General features: G+C 35.3%; 2 protein-coding genes across 2 annotated transcripts in view; one reads left to right on the forward strand and one right to left on the reverse strand.

Moving 5' to 3' along the window:
* The first annotated feature begins 325 nt into the window (after window positions 1-325).
* LOC115215216 (phosphonoacetaldehyde hydrolase) overlaps window positions 326-19,672 on the forward strand; it is a 40,301-nt gene continuing 20,954 nt past the window's right edge. Inside the window, exon 1 of the mRNA XM_029784426.2 lies at window positions 326-460. The gene's annotated coding sequence lies outside the window, so the exon portion shown is untranslated. The remainder of the gene's footprint in view (window positions 461-19,672) is intronic.
* LOC115214779 (craniofacial development protein 2-like) lies at window positions 2,669-3,046 on the reverse strand. Its single transcript, XM_029783810.1, has one exon. It carries the CDS (start codon window positions 3,044-3,046, stop codon window positions 2,669-2,671), a length of 378 nt encoding a protein of 125 aa, XP_029639670.1.

Consider the following 19,672-nt stretch of genomic DNA (forward strand, 5'->3'; position numbering starts at 1 on the left):
GTTGTTCGACGTGCTGGAAATGACAGTTAATTTCCCCTCATATCACACTTTAACATTTTACAAGGACTAATTGATATAGTCTCAAGTACTGAAGCGTATAAACATAATCCCCCTTCATCAGTTAAAGCTCAACATCATCACCATCATCATCATCATACCAGAGACACCTACGACGACGAAGACCACCACCACTACCACCACCATCACCACCATCATCACCACCACTACTACTACTACTACTACTACTACTACTGTTGCTGCTGCTGCTGTTACTACTACTACTACTACTACTACTACTACTACTACTACTACTACTACTACTACTACTGCAGCTGCTGCTACTGTTGTATATAAATAAAAGTGAATGCCGAGTGAAGTAGTGAGGGAAAACGCAGTACGGAAGGTTAGGAGAAACAGTTCACTGACAGCAGACAACAACTTTACAAGAAAACGTAAACAAGTATGTTAACCTTGATTTATTTTGAACTCTCTCGCTCTCTCTCTCTCTTTCTCTCTCTCTCTCTATATATATATATTATATAATAAAATGTAACAACAAAACTCAATATATATAATATGTATGTATGTCTGTAACGCTTACTGCTGTTTCAGGTGATTTGCCGAAATATTGATAGCAAACGCGCGCACGCACACACACTCACTCTCTCTCTCTCTTTCTCTCTCTTTCTCTCACCCACTCATGCACTGACGCATCTTGCGCAATATAACCGTCACGTGTGTATATATAATATATATATATATATTATATATATATATATATATATAATATATATATATATATTATGTCTTGAACGTATTAAGAATAAATGTGTATCGCGTGTGTGTGTGTGTGTGTGTATACATATATCGTTTAACGCCCGTTTTCCCATGTTGGTATAGCTGAACAGGGGACATATTTGAAACAGGATTTTGCAACCGAATGCTCTTCCTGCCCCCAACCCTTAAATATTTTACAAATAAGGTATTTGTTATTTCGAAGGCCATTCATAATTTCAAGGAGAAATATTAGCATATCTGGAAGTGTTGATATTCACGCATAGTCCACACAATTCTTAATCTCACAACAAAGCATGTATCTCTCTTAAACTGGTTTTACTTGTTTCAGTCATTTGACTGCAGCCATACTGGGGCACCGCCTTGAATTTTTGGTCGAATGAATCGATCCCAGTACTTATTTATTTATATATTTTTTAGCCCAGTATTTATACTATATTTCACTTAATTAACCCTGGTCGTGTTGATTCATTGTTTTTCTCTTTGCTTTCGTAAAAAAAGTATGTTTACCGTCATGGAGATTCTTATAGTAGTAAAAAGGAATTTTCAACTCCTTTTTCTAATTTCGGTATGTGGTGAAGCAGTTAGCTGAACCCTAATTATAATTATGTGGATAATTTTACCTATAAAGGTTATTTTAACGTACCGATCTACTTGGTAAAATTGTTAATTAATTGATTAATTAATTTGATTAATAAATTTTATCCTTCTATTATTAATTAAAAATGTTATATATATATATATATATATATATATATATAAATTTATATAAATAAGGATAAGATCATATCAAGTGGCTAGCATGGGAATAAAAACCTCATAAGTAATAATTATTAATAAAATTATAATAAAGGATATCTAAAAGATACCGCCAAGCTAGATATAGCAGTTAAAACTTTACTCTAAAACCACATCAAATATTCATACAGCACTAGGAGAGAAGACAAAGAGACAAAATAAACTGGCATTTCATCTAATCTGCTCCTAATTAATTGGGTTATAACTCTTTCCGTAACTTTCAGCACCTGGTCCAAGGATTTGATACCTCTGTAATTGCTTCTAAGGCATTTCCCTTACACTTGTAGCAGCTTACAATAATGCCGTTGCACCAGCCAATGGGTATTACACCTTCCTGAATTACCTGATTAGCTATGCGGGTGACTAATCTGAATTCTACCTTACCAGATATTTTGAGCATCTCAACAGTGATTCCAGATGGATCAGGAGCTTTCCCTGTTTTCATATCTTTAATTGCCTAATCTACCATACTGCTGTCTACTAGGATAGCTGGTCTCTCTGTTCGGTTCGCATGGAGGAGATTCCCTTTATCCTGTTCATTCTCCATATTCAATAGCCTTATATAGTAATTCATTCGTGCCTCTTTCTTGTCCGCGTCACTAAGTGCAAGCATACCATTATCCATCTGCACACACTTCTCTCTCACAGTATCTCGATTCTCTCTAACACGCTGTCTAGTAATCCGGAAGACCTCAAGTCCCTGATCTTCATGCTGTAGGACATTGGCAAACGTCTTCCCTTCTGCTTCTGCCCTGATAAACCTGGTGCCTAGCTTCCCTTTTAGCTTTCTGGTATAATTATTTGCTACCCTCTCTTTTCCATTTTTTCCACACTCATCCCTTCTTTTTTATGGCCCTGTCAACGTCACTGTTCCATTACTATGTCATCCTTGGTCAAGTAGAGGCCTGACCACATATTTGGTCAGTCACCCGCAGTAGATTGTCCCGTAGGAACTTCCAGTCGTCGTTTAAGCCATATGTCTCTATCTCTTCCTCCTTCTCATCAAAGGCTTCATTAAGAATATCTCTAAAGCTCTGCCCATCTGAAGGATCCTTGAGCTTTCATAACCTTCTTTCTATATCGACTTGCATCTCTGGATCCTTCTGGTCCTAATCCTGAAGGCACTAACCACTAGCTTATGTTGAGTTGTACATTCTTCGCCCAGGACAGATTTCGTATTTACGGGCATACACTTGTCCCTGTGTTTGGTGAGGATGTAGTCAATCTGACTGGTGCGCCCACAGGATTGGTAATTGATCAGATGGTTGGCCGGTTTCCTGAAGTTGATGTAGACCAGTAAACCACGAGTATCACAGAACTTCATCAGCCTTCTCCCTTCTTCATTTCTAGAGCCAAAGCCGTAGCCTCTTTGCGCACTTTGAAATCCTTCGATGTGTCTTCCAAAATGTTCATTAAATTCCCCTGTTACGATGTGAACGCCGTCATCTTTCATCGTTGAGGTAGTCCTCAGAAGAGATTCGTAGAAGTGGACCTTCTGAGTAATCTGCGAGTCCGGTGTGTGGAGCATATGCAGAGAAAACTGACATTGTTTCAGTAAACAAAGCTATTTTTAGCTTAATAATTCTATTACATACTCAGACTACCTCAATTACCTTATCCAACCATTACTCTGCTAGTAGAATACACACGCCACCTAAACCTCAATGTTGCCTACCCAGAAAAATTTGTATCTACGTCTTTTACTCGTAAGCAGTCTAGCTGAGGCTCCCCTCCATCGTACCTCTTGAACACAGCATATATCTGCATATCTCCGCTCAAGCATTTCAACTATTTCATCAGCCTTACCCTTCATTGTATCAACGTTGACTGTAGCAGCTCTAACCTTGTGAAATTGAGGCGGTTGGGGGATGTTTTCAGCTTCTGAAACGAAAAAGATCTTTGGAGTCGCATTCCTGGAAGCAGCGGGTCCTTGTGCTTGGTATGAATAACAATATTACGATTGTAGTTTCAATTTCCTTTAGTCCCAAAAAACTGTTGTGAGTATGCACATACATTACAATTATTTGCACAGATATATGTCCATAGTCCTATGTACATGCTCATGGGTGGGAAAACAGATATAAACTAGCAGTATGTGCGCATCCGCTCGAGTTAGCATTACATAGGTGGCTGTGAGGGGTGAATAGGAGTTAAAAAAGGATTTAGTTGATATCACACGACAAAATGTCCTTCCACGAAGTTTACTGGACTGAAAATGAAATTACTTGTCTATTAATAGAGATATATTCAATATCCATAAAGAGGGAATTAAACTTGACAGGAGTTGGAAGTTATTCGCCTATCGAATGAAAATAGAGAGATTACAACCATTCAACTAGATACGGAAAGAAAGGGAGAGATAGAGCGTTTAACCGATGGCAAGCAGGGTGAAGGAAATCTTTTAGCAATTAAGCGATCACATAATTAAGGGCTGCAAAGGTCGAAGAAAAAGAAAAAGGAAAATATAATAGATAAAATAAATCAGTTTGCTTAGCTTATTGTTCCAGCATCGATCTTGTGTAAACAGGTCTCTACGAAGCACTTGCGCAGCATTGTAGGGGTTTTCTCGCGTATATGTACTCTGCCTATTCCAAGCAGTGTGATGTACATTCGATAAGGATGGGAGTGTGCTAAATTTCTATCTCTGTAGAATCTTAGTCGATCAAATATGGGGGTCTATAAATACAAATGATCACGGCATCGTAGAATTTTAGAATTTGCCTTGCTATCCGAAAGGTTTGTAAGTTGATTAAATATCTATTCTTCTCCATTCTTTCCTGTTTTCCTATGATACATAATATAATACACACAGACATATATAATATATACTATAATATACATATTATATATATATCTATATATCCTATATGTGTGTGAGTGCGTGTATGTATGTATGTATGTATGTATGTATGTATGTATGTATGTATGTATGTATGTATGTATGTATGTATGTATGTATAGAGTGTTAGATGTGGTGTACAGAAACTGAATATTGAGAAAAAAGTCAGAATTTTGGAAAAATCTTTCTATTTCTTCATTGTTATTAGCGCTTTCGTTCGTTTCTCGAACTTGTCAAATAAAATTTTGTGAATGTACAAACAGCTTGTTCATTTATATAAGAGAAATGAGGGGGGGTTGGGGGGTAGAAGAAGAGAACATTGTTTTTGTTTTATATATCTGTTTTATAAAAATGAACAAGCTGTTTGTACATTCACAAAATTTTATTTGACAAGTTCGAAAACCAACGAAAGCGCTAATAATACTAAAGAAATATTAGGTTGTCCAGAAACTTATTGCGGTTTTTAATCTTTAAATTCAGATGCACATATCTTGCCTCAAACAAAACTTTATTAATCGAAATAAAAACCATCAGAATCAACGCACTTTTACCAAAGCGAAACAAGTTTATTTATGCCAGTAGTGTAAACTTCCTGCGTTCTGGTGGCGATGAAGTCGTTGAAGGCGTGTTTGGCATCGTCTTGGTGTTTGAAGCATTTCTCACGCAGGAAGTTGTCGAGATGCTTGAAAAAGTGGTAGTCGGTAGGCGAGAGGTCTGGTGAGTATGGCGGATGAGGCAGAGTTTCGTAGCCCAATTCGTTCAACTTCTGTAGGGTCAGTTGTGTGACGTGCGGCGGAGCGTTGTCGTGGAGAAGAATTGGTCCTTTTCTATTGACCAATGCTCCTCCCACCTCCTTCCAAAAAGTTTGCCTACGAATTTCTTTGTAATCGTAATCTACACTGTTTGAGAGATATTTGTATAAAATTTTATTAAATTAATCTATAAGCGATTATTTGGTGAAAGTTTCGTTAAAAAGCATCCACTTTCTGGAAGTTATGAGGCAACAAAGTCGGTGGTGTGGTTATGCCTATTTTCAATAAAAGTTAACGTTAACTTCCGTTACATTTTCAAAGAATTAACGATTAAAAAAGCTAACTTTTCGATTAACGGTGCCTCCCTCCGTATATATATATATATATATATATATATATATATATAGTTAGGGAACAGAGATCTAATGGATACAAAGTCATTTCTTAAATAATCAACCTATTCATATTGTTGGTGAATATGTTGATAGAATGTTTGATTTTCGACATAATATATTCATTGAAGAATTATCTTTTCAATGTTTAATATATAAAACCAGTGCATCTTGGATGAATATCCCTATAAGAGGTTTAAATATCCTCATTGTTGCTATATATATGTATAAATTCTGACGCCATTTTTTCTCAGTACATATATATATATATATATATATATATATATATAGTTAGGGAACAGAGATCTAATGGATACAAAGTCATTTCTTAAATAATCAACCTATTCATATGTTGGTGAATATGTTGATAGAATGTTTGATTTTCGACATAATATATTCATTGAAGAATTATCTTTTCAATGTTTAATATATAAAACCAGTGCATCTTGGATGAATATCCCTATAAGAGGTTTAAATATCCTCATTGTTGCTATATATATGTATAAATTCTGACGCCATTTTTTCTCAGTACATATATATATATATATATATATATATATATATACTGAGAAAAATGGCGTCAGAATTTTGGAAAAAAAGTTTTTTATTAGGTTGTCAAGAAAGTTCTTGCGGAATTTTTAATTTTGGTTTTAAATGATGTATTTTCAAATTAATTTTCGTTAAATTACTTTGACTTTATATATCATTTTAAAACCCGTTTTTCTGCTATATCTAATCGTGTTACGCTTTTTTTTTTTTTTGAATAATTAGGACATTTTTTCCGGAACATTGAATACAACATGGACAAAAAGCAAATTCGCACAATTTTCTTATTCTAGTTCAAGTTAAGCCGAAAAGCTTTTGAAACAGCTCGCGATATCAACGATGCGTTTGGCCCAGGAACCACTAATGAACGTACAGCACAATGGTGGTTCAAGAAATTTCGTAGCAGTGACGAGAGTCTTGAAGATGATAAGTTTAGTGGTCGGCCATCGGATGTTGACAGCGATCAACCAAAAGCCTTAGTCGAAGCCAATCCACGCACAGCTGTTCGAGAGCTTGCTTCTGAACTAGACGTAACATATACGACAATTTCCAACCACTTGAAAGAGATTGGAAAAGCAAAAATACTTGAGAAATGGGTGCCGCACGAATTGAACAACAACAACAAAAATTTAAAAAACGCCGTTTTGAAGTATCGTCTTTCCTTCTTTTACGTAACAAGAATGACCCGTTTCTCGACCGGATTGTGACTTGCGATGAAAAGTGGATTTTTTACGACAACTGGCGACGCTCAGCTCAGTGGTTGGACGCCGATGAAGCTCCACGGCACTTCCCAAAGCCAAAGTTGCACCAAAAGAAAGTCATGACGACTATTGGTGGTCTGCGGCCGGTCTCATCCATCACAGCTTTTTGGATCCGGGCGAAACCATTACAGCGGAGAAGTACTGTCAGCAAATGTATGAAAAGCATAAGAAACTCCGACAACAAAAGGAAAAAATTTTGAAATTTTTTTCAGTCCCACCATTCCCTCACCACCCCCAGTCCGAAATGATTTTGGCAACTTTAAAAATTTTTTCACAACCACTTAAAAGCTGTGAGAGAAACATTCGGTTTAAAAAAGAATTGTTAATAATTTCAGAGGAAAATGTGTGATTTAAGGGAGATCTGGTTGTTGTTTCTAGAACATCCCAAAACCTCTCTTCTCGTTTCTTTCTCATTCATACATCTATTGATATTTTTCAATATTTTCTCCCCCACCCACCCCATAAACAAATTTTATGGAATAATGACGTTAAAGTAACACACATGTAATCCCATCCGAGCGAGGCTATGTTATGCATGTGTGTAAGAAAAAATACATCTAAAAACATCTTTAGTGTTCATATTAATCTGTCAAATGTAATGCTTATTTACTCACGTTATTGTGAATTATTCAGGTTCAAGAAGGGTGTCGACAATCTTTGCTTGTAACTTTTTAATCAATATCTATAAAGCAGAAATGCGAAAAATTTGTTTGTCTCATTTTGGGATGGGAACGGTTTAAGGGCCGGTAGATGGGATCGGATTGGCTCCAATATTTACAGGGACATGTAAAAAGAGGCGAGGAATTGAGTGGACTAGGTTAGAAACCCCTATCTCAAAAGCTATGGTTACTAGGGCAACAAAACCTACACTTTGACAAGTGTTTGTCGTTTCTCACTTTCGCATATCACCCTATCTTCCTCCGTCTCTCTCTTTTTTTCCTTCCCTCCACTTTCTCTCTATAACGACGTTTGACAGCTTCGCCGTCTCTCTTTCACTCTTTCTTCCACCACCACTATCACTGTATGTCTGTATCTATAGAGAGAAAGCGTTGACAGCCGCAAAAGTTTAAATATTCCCGCCACAGGTCTGTTAGAACGGTGAATTATTACGTTGATACAAATTGGATTTTTATGTGAAAAGGGGTCTAAATGGGGCTGGAAGGGGATTAAAATTTACAGGAGGGTGTGTTTAGGAATTCTCTGCTACATCAAGCTAAAAACTTTGCGCCAGCCTTTAAATCGTCAATGTATTGCCATCCGTCATGAAGAGGTTTTGAATGCCAGCCATAGGGAGTCTACTGTCGTGAGAAAGAATCACTTCAAAACTTGGTGTTTAGGAATTTTCTTTTACATCAAGTTCAAAATTTTGCGCCAGCCGTTAAACTACCAGTACGTTGCTGTCCGTCGTTAAGAAGTTTTGAATGCCAGCCATGGTGAGTCAACTATCCTCAGATTCTATCCCTTCAAACTTTGGTTTCCAATATTTTTTATTTTTATTCAGCTCGCAAGTTCGTCTGTCCCTTTTAAATGTTAGTGTTTTGCTGTCCGCCTTGAAGCAGACCTTTCCGTTGTCACTGCCTGATATTTATGATTGGTCTTTCAAAATATTTTCTTTCTCAACTTACTCAAGATCTTTTGTTGTTTATAAATGGGAGAGAGATAGATAGAGAGTAAGAGAAAGCGAGAGAGAGAGTCCGAGAGAAAGGAAGAGTAAGAGAGTGGGAAAGTGGGAGAGAAAGGAGAGAGAAACAAAGAGGGAGAATGTGTCGATAAGAAACAGAAAGGAAGCAACAGAAAGTAACAACCACACCCTTACCCGCGCGTAGAGCGGGTTACGTTAAGCTAGTCTCTATATATAAAAGTGGCTTTGGGTCAAAATTGTGTGCACATTTTGCTACGTCAGAGGTTGGCGGCCAGGCCACTGGTCGGATCGAGCTGAAAATTGACACAGGCTTAGAAGGCGTGATGAGGCAGGGAATTGAGTAGGTTAAAACTCGCCATCTGGAAAGATGCGGTTGCTATGGTGAGAAGCGTGATTTTTATCAATTCAAGGGGGTTCTAAGCCTCTCCAGATTGGCGCGATTAGCATCTAACGTCCAACGGCATGCACTTTAGGCTGTTGTGCTTTATGATCGTGCATTTTGTCGCGAAATTCAGGTTACTAAGCAAAGATTTTTCACTGTGAAAAAACGAGTGCTTTTTGCCCTCTTTTCTTTTAAATTTTTTTTCTGATCACATAGTAAGCCTTTTCAGGGAAAAAAATTACATCTGCATGTAGTCTACGTGAAATTTTACTGTTAAGGTCGAAAAAGTTTGAAAATTAAACAAATATGTTGAATTTTTCCTGGCACGTAACGCTTCAAATGACGTCATCGCTGTGAGCTGCAAAAGCATTATCGATTTTTTTTTCACGGTTGTATAAATTTATGAAGCCAAAGCGCTAGCAAGCTCATGTAAGCTGCCGGTGACTAATCTTTTTATAAAAGTGAAAGGATTTTGTCTATTTATTTCTGCTGTCCACTTACGACGGTGATTCAACTGACTAGGAAAACTACGTATACGTGATGAATATCCAATACCAAACTATCTTAATCTACATATTGAAACTGCATTAAACTATGGCAAGCTTACCTTTACCTATTCTGAGTTACTTGAAAGGTGATGTCCCCTTCCCTCTCTTCTGTTTGTTGATACCTTTTTTTACCTTTGATCCCGTTGTTTCACTTTAAGGGTGCTTCTTTACACATCCACTATGATATTTCAACTGCTGTCCATTGTTTCAAATACATTTCAGAATTGTCATTCTAGCTTTTTTTAAACACTCACATATGGATCGTCCCAAAGAATCAACCTTTAAATAAGAGTTTTGCTTCCACTAGCGAAAGCTATACGTATCTATCAGGAAGCTCCATACCAATTTAACTTTATGCAGCTTTCGTTGTTAGTTTATGTGCACGCTATGTGGGAAGATAGAATGAAGGGGCTTTTGTTAGCTTTTCTCTCCGAAAAAAATAGTTCCCTTCCCTTTGCTGTTGAAAAAAATAAACTCGCAGAGGGGAAGTTACAACATTTTCCTTCAATTTCCTTACACCATTTATGTGGCTGTTTCTGACAATAAATTTCGCTTTCATGTAAAACAACTATATTTTGTAGTCATTATCTGTAATCTACTCCCCAAACACTTCAGTAGCTCTTCTTTACATGGCTTGCAAACGTATATGTTCTATGATCATTAAAAGTGCAACGACCTCCACAATAACTAGCCTTCAATTTGATTTTCCGTTCCTAGGTTAATCGGAAACAGCTTGCCGTGCTACACATAAACCTTCTCGGTAGTTCAATTATTTGGTGAAAAATATACCACGAAAGCAACTTAAACCGTTCAAAGGACGGTTGCGTTTGCTAGTTTTTTTACATACAGATTTGAAATTTTGTCAGTGAGTGCTTTATATATAACTGGTATATAGTTATGTAATTTTAGCTGATCTTGCTGAGTAAATTTGATTTTTAAGGGCAGGTAAATTTAATTAACAGGTGTTAAATGCAATAAACACAAAAACTGAAATTCTTAATGCACCTTACCTGTTTGATTTGTTACTAAAATTATCCCAGATGGCAACCGACAAAAATTTTGTGACTTTTCGAGATGAGGTACATTAATTTGAAAGAATTAAAATTCAGGTATAACTCGTACAAGATTTTATTCTTTCGGTAAATATTTCGTACCTCGGTGTGGAATAAGTATGTTCTCATAAATGAAATATCTCCAGTATTAAATAGGAAATATACATAGTAATCACACACCCATACCCACAGTTTATACTTATATACAGGTAGAATAGTTAGCGGGCTGTTATGTAAATAGATATATATATATATATGTGTGTGTGTATATGTGTATATGTATATGCACATGTATGTAGGCATATGGATATGAAAGTAAACAGATAGATATGGGTTATATGTACACACACACACACACACACACACACACAAATGAAGACTAAAACACATGACCATATACACACACGCTTCACTTCACACAAGCACACATATGGAGACACACGTCCACACATGGAGATACACATCCATATATACACAGTACATAATCACATACACACACACTCAGACATGCACACACAAGGAGACAGAGGTACACACACATGCAAACACAAACACACACATAAAAACATACAAACACATGAATATGCAGAATACATACATAGAAACGTATACACATACATATGTACATACGCACACACACATACATACATGCATGTACACACTTGCATGCGAGCACACATACATGTGTATGCGCACACCTACTGACCTACACACATGCGAACAAACAAAAAGAACGCAGTTCTATATTTAAGAGATAAGGAATTATCTACATTATTTACATCATTTACATTTGACGGATATTTGTCCTCATCTTGTTTGTTGTTAACACGCTTCGACTTATCTACCCTCCAGCCTTCATCAGGTGTCTTGGGGAAATTTCGAACTTGGGCTCTCATTCCTAAAAAAAGGGTGGGCTGCGGGCATATGTCGTAGTGGTTAAGAGCGCGGACTACTAACCCAAAGATTCGAGTTCGATTGTAAGCAGTGACCTGAATAATAATAATAATAATAATAATAATAATAATAATAATAATAATAATAATAATAATAATAATAATAATAATATGCCCTGATGCAGTACATGCCCTGATGCAGTACATGCCCTGATGCAGTACCAGGCAGTGACTCTCATGGCTTCTGATCTTAACTGATTGGAAGTGTTATCATGTACATTGTTTTGTCTTGGTATAAAATATGGGCTACAGCAAATATTCTGCTCAATACCACAGATTTGCTTGTCAGTTGTTTGACCTTAACCAGTTGAGCATGTCCCTTAGTGGCTGACGATATGTGCATCTCTGATCACGAGCAGAAGTAGTGGGGGAGCATCATAGCCATGTGTTGAGAAGGATTCTTTGGGGTTTGAATAATTCACCTCTGGAAACATGGGTGTTTCGTTCAACGTCCTTAAACAACCCTTATTCAGGGACCTTTTGAGCGGGATGGGTTACTCGATCTGAAGAAAATTCTAACTGGGCTCCACCTGCAAGGTCATGTGCTGTTTATCTTGATATGAGATCACCATGTCGCGCACATATGGTTGTGATGCATGTGCCTTATGTACCCTTATCAGACGGGTAGTCATGATGGGTATACTGGGCTTCGTATATTTTACCCCAGTGTCACTTTGATGGCATGCTCTGCTCGCTCACTCAATAATAATAATAATAATAATAATAATTCCAGGCTTACCATCCCTACAGGAAGTGCAAAAAATCGTATTAACTGGAACTGCTCATGTACTGAGAAGAGCACTATCGTTGTGAAAATAACATCCATCCATGAATTTATTTATTTATTAATTTTTAAATGTTTGTCTGAGGTGATTCATGTCGGACGGGTATGTTCGTTTTTTTAGTGCTTTCAAATCCAAATTAAGAAATGTTGAGCTGACGAAAGAAATGTCGAGTTTTAATTCGACTAATCTAGAAACGTGAGCGTTCTCAAATAATCTTTGTACATGTGATATTTTGGTGTTTTCCCTCCATATCTACGTGAATTATTTTTGAGTAAACAAATCTGGGAGACTCTTCTTAAAGTAGTAGAAATGGCTAAAAAAAACTTTTTGGCTGCTATTTCTAAAAATTTCAGTATGTGGCAAAGTAAATTATTTTACTGAGCCCTAATTATATAACGTTATATATATATATATATAACGTTATATATATATATATATATATGACGCCATGTTGGATCGTTAGCCCCTACACGCAATTTTTTTCTCTCCTTGTTTCTTTTCTGTGTATCTTTCTATCGAAGAGCGTAGGCTTGAAACGTAAAAGACTTGTTTTATTTCTATTCCTGAGCGCCATACTAATACATTGTTTGTTTGTACTCCACCTGCCTTCGTCTTTTGTTTATTTTCGTAAAGAGGTGAGAGAGAATATATCAAATAAATATATATGTATAGCTTGCTTAACAACCACATGGGTTCAGTCCCACTGCGTGACACCTTCGGAAAATGTCTTCTACTATTGCCTCGGGCCGACCAAAGCGTTGTGAGTGGATTTGGTTGACGGAAAGTGAAAGAAGCCCATCGTGTGTGTGTGTGTGTGTGTGTGTGTGTGTGTGTGTGTGTGTGTGTGCGTGTGCACAGTAGAAAGAAAGTATGAGCAAGCAAACAACTGGTATCGGTTTAGATGATGGGACTTATATTTTGAAACATAATTGTTGAGTTGTTACAACAAAGTAGTTAGGATTGTAAGAAAAAAAAAGGCATGCAGATAGTTTCTTACAGTTGTTTCCAGAATAGATACGCATATGGTGCATTTCCCAGCAAAGATAAGCTATCCATAAAGTAGCGGTTTAAGTATCTTCAAAGAAAAAAATGAGAGAGTGAAGTAGATTATAAGTGGAGGGCTAGTGTGAGATATAAAGGACAGTAGAAAGAAAAAATAAGGTCGTAAATGTACAATAGTAGATAGAAACTCCTCACATTGTGAGTAAAAAACATGTAGATTTTAAAAGTTAGAGGAACATATAAGGTGCTGCTGGATGAACTAATGAAAGAGCAATAACACTTGAAATAAGCACATACACCCATTAACTATTTTTTCAAATTTCAGTTGCATAGTTTACATAGATAGTTTCGTTTACGAAACTTTGTAACCTGCTGTGCTGGCTCTGAATATTCTGTATGAAATCTATAACGACAAACCCAAAAGAGCTTGGAAACGTTGCATCCTCGAGAAAAACGAATTTGATTTTCGAAATTTGCGATCCAAAGAAAAAAATCGCCATAGATAATGAAAAAATATAATTTCCTCCGAGAAATAATCCAACTTTTAGATCGACAACAGTTCTACTCTCGGTCTTTCATCATCAATGTATCTCTTCATATATATTTACCATATACTTTATTTACTCATATATTTACCATATACTTTGAAACTCACTCTAATTGTATATGCAACAACTTTCACGCATAACTTTCGTTTTGTTAAAATCTGTTCTTCTAACTTTTACTTTCATTTTATGACAGTTATAACGCATAAATCTTGCCTTCTGATTGTATAAAAATGATGAAACTTTAAACTTCTGTAACATTTTCCCAATTTTTTTCCGGAGTAAATGAATCCCAAACTCGGATTCAGTGTGAAAAAGTACATCTATATATTAAATTTGAAAATTTTTATTTAATTTTAAAATTTCAAAATTTGTGACAAATTTGTCTTTCATTTTCTCTTGGTAAATTTCTTCACCTCTATAAAAAAAGTATATCGCGTATACTCTGTGTGTGTGTGTGTGTGTGTGGTGTGTGTGTGTGCGTGCGTGTTTTTCTCAATATGTGCGCATGCATGTGTGTAAGGAATTTCATTCGGGTAACAGTGATTTTTAAAATGGTTGTAAAAGATAATTTATGTTAATAGCATACTTTTGTTGGTAAACATAACTTTTACACACACACCCACACACACACACGAACTCACTTGATGCGGTGTAAAGTTAAAGATTTAAATAAATATTTGGCGGAATTCTGTTTAAGCACCCCATATAATCCCTCATATTTTGGTGGGAGGCGGAATTTTCAGAAAAGTTTTTGTGAACTTGTGTTCTGGACACAAGAATTCATACGATTAGGAAAAAACATTTCTTGTTTGATTTCTGACTCCCAGCAATAGATAAAGAAAACATTGATAGATAACATTGGAAATAGAATTTCAATGCTCTCTTCGAATTATGAGAGCTTCCAAAAACATGCTGACTACTACAACGAAGCATTAAGGAAGGCTGGATACAAGGAAGAAATTAAATTCTATAATAAGAATAAAAATAGTAACAATTACACAAAATACAAAAACGTAAACAATCTAAATAATATTAATATAGGGAAAAACATAAAAGAAAACGTAGACGGAAATAGAAATTTAAATAAAAATAAAAATAATAAGTATAGTAGTCATAATAGGGTAATACATCGTAATTTTATTGAATTCAAGAAGCTGATAAAACACATAAAAACATAAAAAATACAAATGGAATAAAGAATAAGTATAGGATTGGATTAATGGGGAAGTATTTAAAATTAAATGAAAATTATAATTCAGACCAAACTTTAAATAATATAGAAGATAATAACAATATTTGCTCAAATAAAGATACGAGGGATAATAATATAAATACAAGTAAAAATAAAACAATATGGTTGATAATCCCATATGGAACTCAAGTTAAAAGTAATATTATAAAAGAAATCACAAAAACAATAGAATCATTTATTATGAAAAACAAAAAATATATAGACAAATTCTCTAAAAATAATATAGGAGTGGGATATTCTACTACCAACAATGTAGGGAACATCATCCCATCATTAAATAAGCATAGGTTGAATAAATATTACTACGATAAATTAAATAAGCATCTTAATAGGAGGGTACTTTTTGAAGATCAAAATATTTGCAATTGTAGGGATAAAAACCACTGTAAGTTTACGGTAGATGTAATGTAATGATGTAGTATATAAATGTGTGGTTTCTGTAAATGCAGATGGAAATGAAAAAAGCGAAATAAATAATACGGATATTGAAAGTTATCCAGATAGAATGTATATTGGATCCACATCGAATAAAATTAAACAACGAATAGCAGAGCATAGGAATTCATTTAAAAATAAGAAACTAAATGAAATCGATAGGATTAAATAAAATCATTTGGAGGTTAAAGTCGAAAGATACTAAATATGAATTAAAGTGGGATATAAGCAAAACTAAATCGTATAGAATTGGGAATAGGTTATGTCTGTTATGTACCCACGAATTCATGGAGATATGGGCCAACACGGGACGGGACTACTTAACGCTCAGGAGGAAAGAAAAGTAAAATGTAAACATAAACTGAAGTGTTTAATTAATAACGTCCAACCCTAAAATAAAGAAATAAATTTATGAACGTATTAGTTTAAATTAACTTACCATTCGATGTGGGGAGGTATAGTAGTGCGGCGAGTGTGAACAAAGGGTGGTAATAATAAGAAATAAAAGTAATGCCCCCATAATGCATTTATTTATTTCTTGCACCATCGTTACTCTTAAGATAATATGCTAATTAAGTAATAGTTTAAAAGAAGCAGCAAGTATGTGGGAATATAGATATTTTCACCAAACGGTAGTTGAATGTTGGTTTTTCAGAGTGTACGGTGATGAGATTGTGAGCTAAATTTTGTTGTTGCAAATTGTTGTTGAAAACTGTTATTTTGAATGTTGTATTAATTGTTGAATTTTTGAAAACTGTTTTGCTGCTGCCCACTGTTGGGTATTACAATCTGAGACTTATATGAGAGCAGCAGGCAAAAGGCTGTCTGCCGATGCGTTGCAGTTGAAGGAAGTGTGAATTGAAAAAGAAAGTCTTAAGAAATATTTTGACAGCTTTAAAAAAGAAGGTGACTGTCTAAGAATCAGACCGCCGATAGATGCAGTTCAAAATAATATATAGAACGTGGAATGTAGCCACAAAAAGAATTGAAGTGGCAGAAATAGAGGAGATAGAACAGTGTCTAGAAGAGATTAAAGATAGAACCACCTTCTACACTAGAGGGAGAAAGTACGCCACAGTTGAAGTACGCTTCGAAAACGAAGAAGCAAGAAGACATGCAACAACAGCATTAAGAACAACTAGGTGGGTACTCCTACCTACATACTGTGGTAGGCGAGCGGTGAGAGTTCGAATTAGTAAAGTACCACCGGAAATAGACATAGAAAGACTGGTAGCAGCAATTATATATATTTGTAAGGAAGAGGTAGATATCCTCAAGGTGGAGAAGTCTAACGATATTAACCGGTGGGGTTATGCAGTAGAAGTACTAATACACATAACCCTGCCAGATTTGCACAACATCTCAGAGGAGTTGGTATTCAGGCTATATGCCTATAATAAAGATTTCTAGATATTTCCGCTGAGCCTTGCGTTGTTAAGTTGAACTTAGCTTGAATTATGACCATGTTATACAACGGTAGATTGAACATACATATTTTTACGACATTTGTTATACGATATTTTTACGGTATTTTTATGTTATTTTTTATATAGTTTTTATTCGAATATATATTTCTTTGTCACCGTTTATTTATCATCACTATATTATATATTCTTTTCATTATTATATAATTTTCTTCATTCCTAAATATTATTAATTCATATGTATGTTCATAGGCATAAGTCACGTTTGATTTTAGTTTTGTTAAATTTTTAATTTTTAATTAATCAAATTATGGCTTGCACGGCAAGGTTTGGCGAATTTATTGGCACATCCGCATGTTTGTTAGTTACATTCGTAAGTGATAAAATATAAAAATATAGGAATAGTAATAGAATTATAAAAAGTTATGGGGAGTCCTGATGATTGGGGTTGCAGTTAAGACATGTTTCTGAAAAAAATGAGACTGAGGGTCTCAGGAACGTTAAACGCACCTCATGAAACAGGTGTAGAAGAGAAAGTTGGAACTGAAATAGTAAGTATTAAAATAAAATTCTATGAAACGGTGTGATGTATATTAGGATTTGATGAAGTGCATGGGGACTTCTATCTCTAAATGACATATATTTCCTTATCGAGAATAGTTCAATTTATTTGAATCCCTGTGACGCCGGAATTTTTATTCCCTAATATAAATATATATATATACATACACACACACACATATGTATATGCATATATATATATTATATATATATATATATAATATATATATATATATACACATATATATATATACATATATATATATATATAATATATATATATACATTATATATATATACATATATATATACATATATACATATATATACATATATATATACATATATACATATATACATATATATATATATATACATATATATATATTTATTCATACATATATATATATATATGTATATTTACTCTTTACTTGTTTCAGTCATTTGACTGTGGCCATGCTGGAGCACCGCCTTTAGTCGAGCAAGTCGACCCCAGGACTTATTCTTTGTAAGCCTAGTACTTATTCCATCGGTCTCTTTTGCCGAACCGCTAAGTTACGGGGACGTAAACACACCAGCATCTGTTGTCAAGCGATGTTGGGGACAAACACAGACACACAAACACACACGCATATACGACGGGCTTCTTTCACTTTCCGTCTACCAAATCAACTCACAAGGCTTTGGTCGGCCCGAGGCTATAGTAGAACACACTTGCCCAAGGTTCCACGCAGTGGGACTGAACCTGGAACCATGTGGTTGGTAAGCAAGCTACTTACCACACAGCCACTATTTATTTATTTATTTATATTATTGTTGTTGGCATCCTTTTTGTCTCGGGAGACAATGGAGTTGCGCATAAAATAATCTAGTCCGGTTTTTACATTTCATGTCTTCATACATCTCCTGCTGTGGCTGTGTATTCCTATCCTAGACAAACACTTCCTTTGGCAGGTGCCGCAAGTGTAGCGAAGACTTTACCAGGCTCGTTGTAATGTCATAGTTTTTGTTGACATCTTTTCTTGTCTTTCCATTTCTTTTCTCTCCCTCTGTCACTCCTTTGTGTTCCCTCTTCTACGGTGCGTTGCCAATCTCCACGGTTGCTGGCAACTGCTTCCCAGTTGCTCTTGGCATGCAGACGTGAGAGATTGAACAGTTTCCCGTCACTTCTACTGTGCAGAAATACTCCATTATCTGATGTCTCAAAGGCATGTGACAGCAGCAGCGAGAAGATGCCAAATAATTTAGGTGCAAGGACACAACCTTGCTTTACCCCATTTTTTATTTGGAAGGCGGCTGATGTTGAACCATTGTGCTGTATGGTGCCTTGCATATCATCATGGAAAGATTTGATGATCCTCAGCAGCTTTGGTGGACATCCGATTTTTTGGAACAGGATGAAGAGGCCTTTTCTACTTAACAAGTCGAAGGTCTTTGTCAGGTCAATGAAGGCCATATATAATGGCATTTTCTGCTCTCTGGACTTCTCTTGGAGTTGGCATATGGAGAATATCATGTCAATAGTGATCTGCTTCTTCTAAAGCCACACTGCGATTCTGGATAAATTCGAGAAGCAAGCAGTTGTAGCCTGGACAGGATAACGCGAGCAAAGGTCTTTCCAACATTGCTGATAAGAGATATTCCACGGTAATTGTTACAATCACCACGGTCACCTTTGTTTTTGTAAAGCGTAATGATGTTAGCAGTTCTTGGGGATATATATTTATGTATCTATACATATATTCATGTGTGGATATATATATATATATATATTTTTTTTTTTTAATCCAAACGGGAAAACAAAAAAACAACAACAATGGAACAATTACAGTATTATTATTAATAGGCGCTCAGGAAATGGAAGCAGATATATATATATATATAATATATATATATATATATATATATTATATATATATATATATATATATATATATATATATATATGATTATAACTATAATTATAATAAAGGATAAAATCATTAATAATTTCACCAGGTGGTCAGTGCGGAAATAAAAACCTCATAGGTAAATTTTACAAAATATTTTATAATCATATACATAATTATAACAAGAGATTGGCTTTACATCTCACCACACACTGTAGAAATAGACACCAAAAGCCCCATTACCATCTTAAAATCTCTGAGAATAACACAGTATATTGTAGGAAAGCAAAATAAAAATAATGAATCAACAACTTTT

This window comes from Octopus sinensis, linkage group LG8 (genome assembly GCF_006345805.1).
Source record: "Octopus sinensis linkage group LG8, ASM634580v1, whole genome shotgun sequence".
Taxonomy (NCBI): domain Eukaryota; kingdom Metazoa; phylum Mollusca; class Cephalopoda; order Octopoda; family Octopodidae; genus Octopus; species Octopus sinensis.

Excerpts from the sequence above, each read along its gene's own strand:
- LOC115214779 (XM_029783810.1), bottom strand. The coding sequence starts at position 3,046 with ATGAAAGATGACGGCGTTCACATCGTAACAGGGGAATTTAATGAACAT.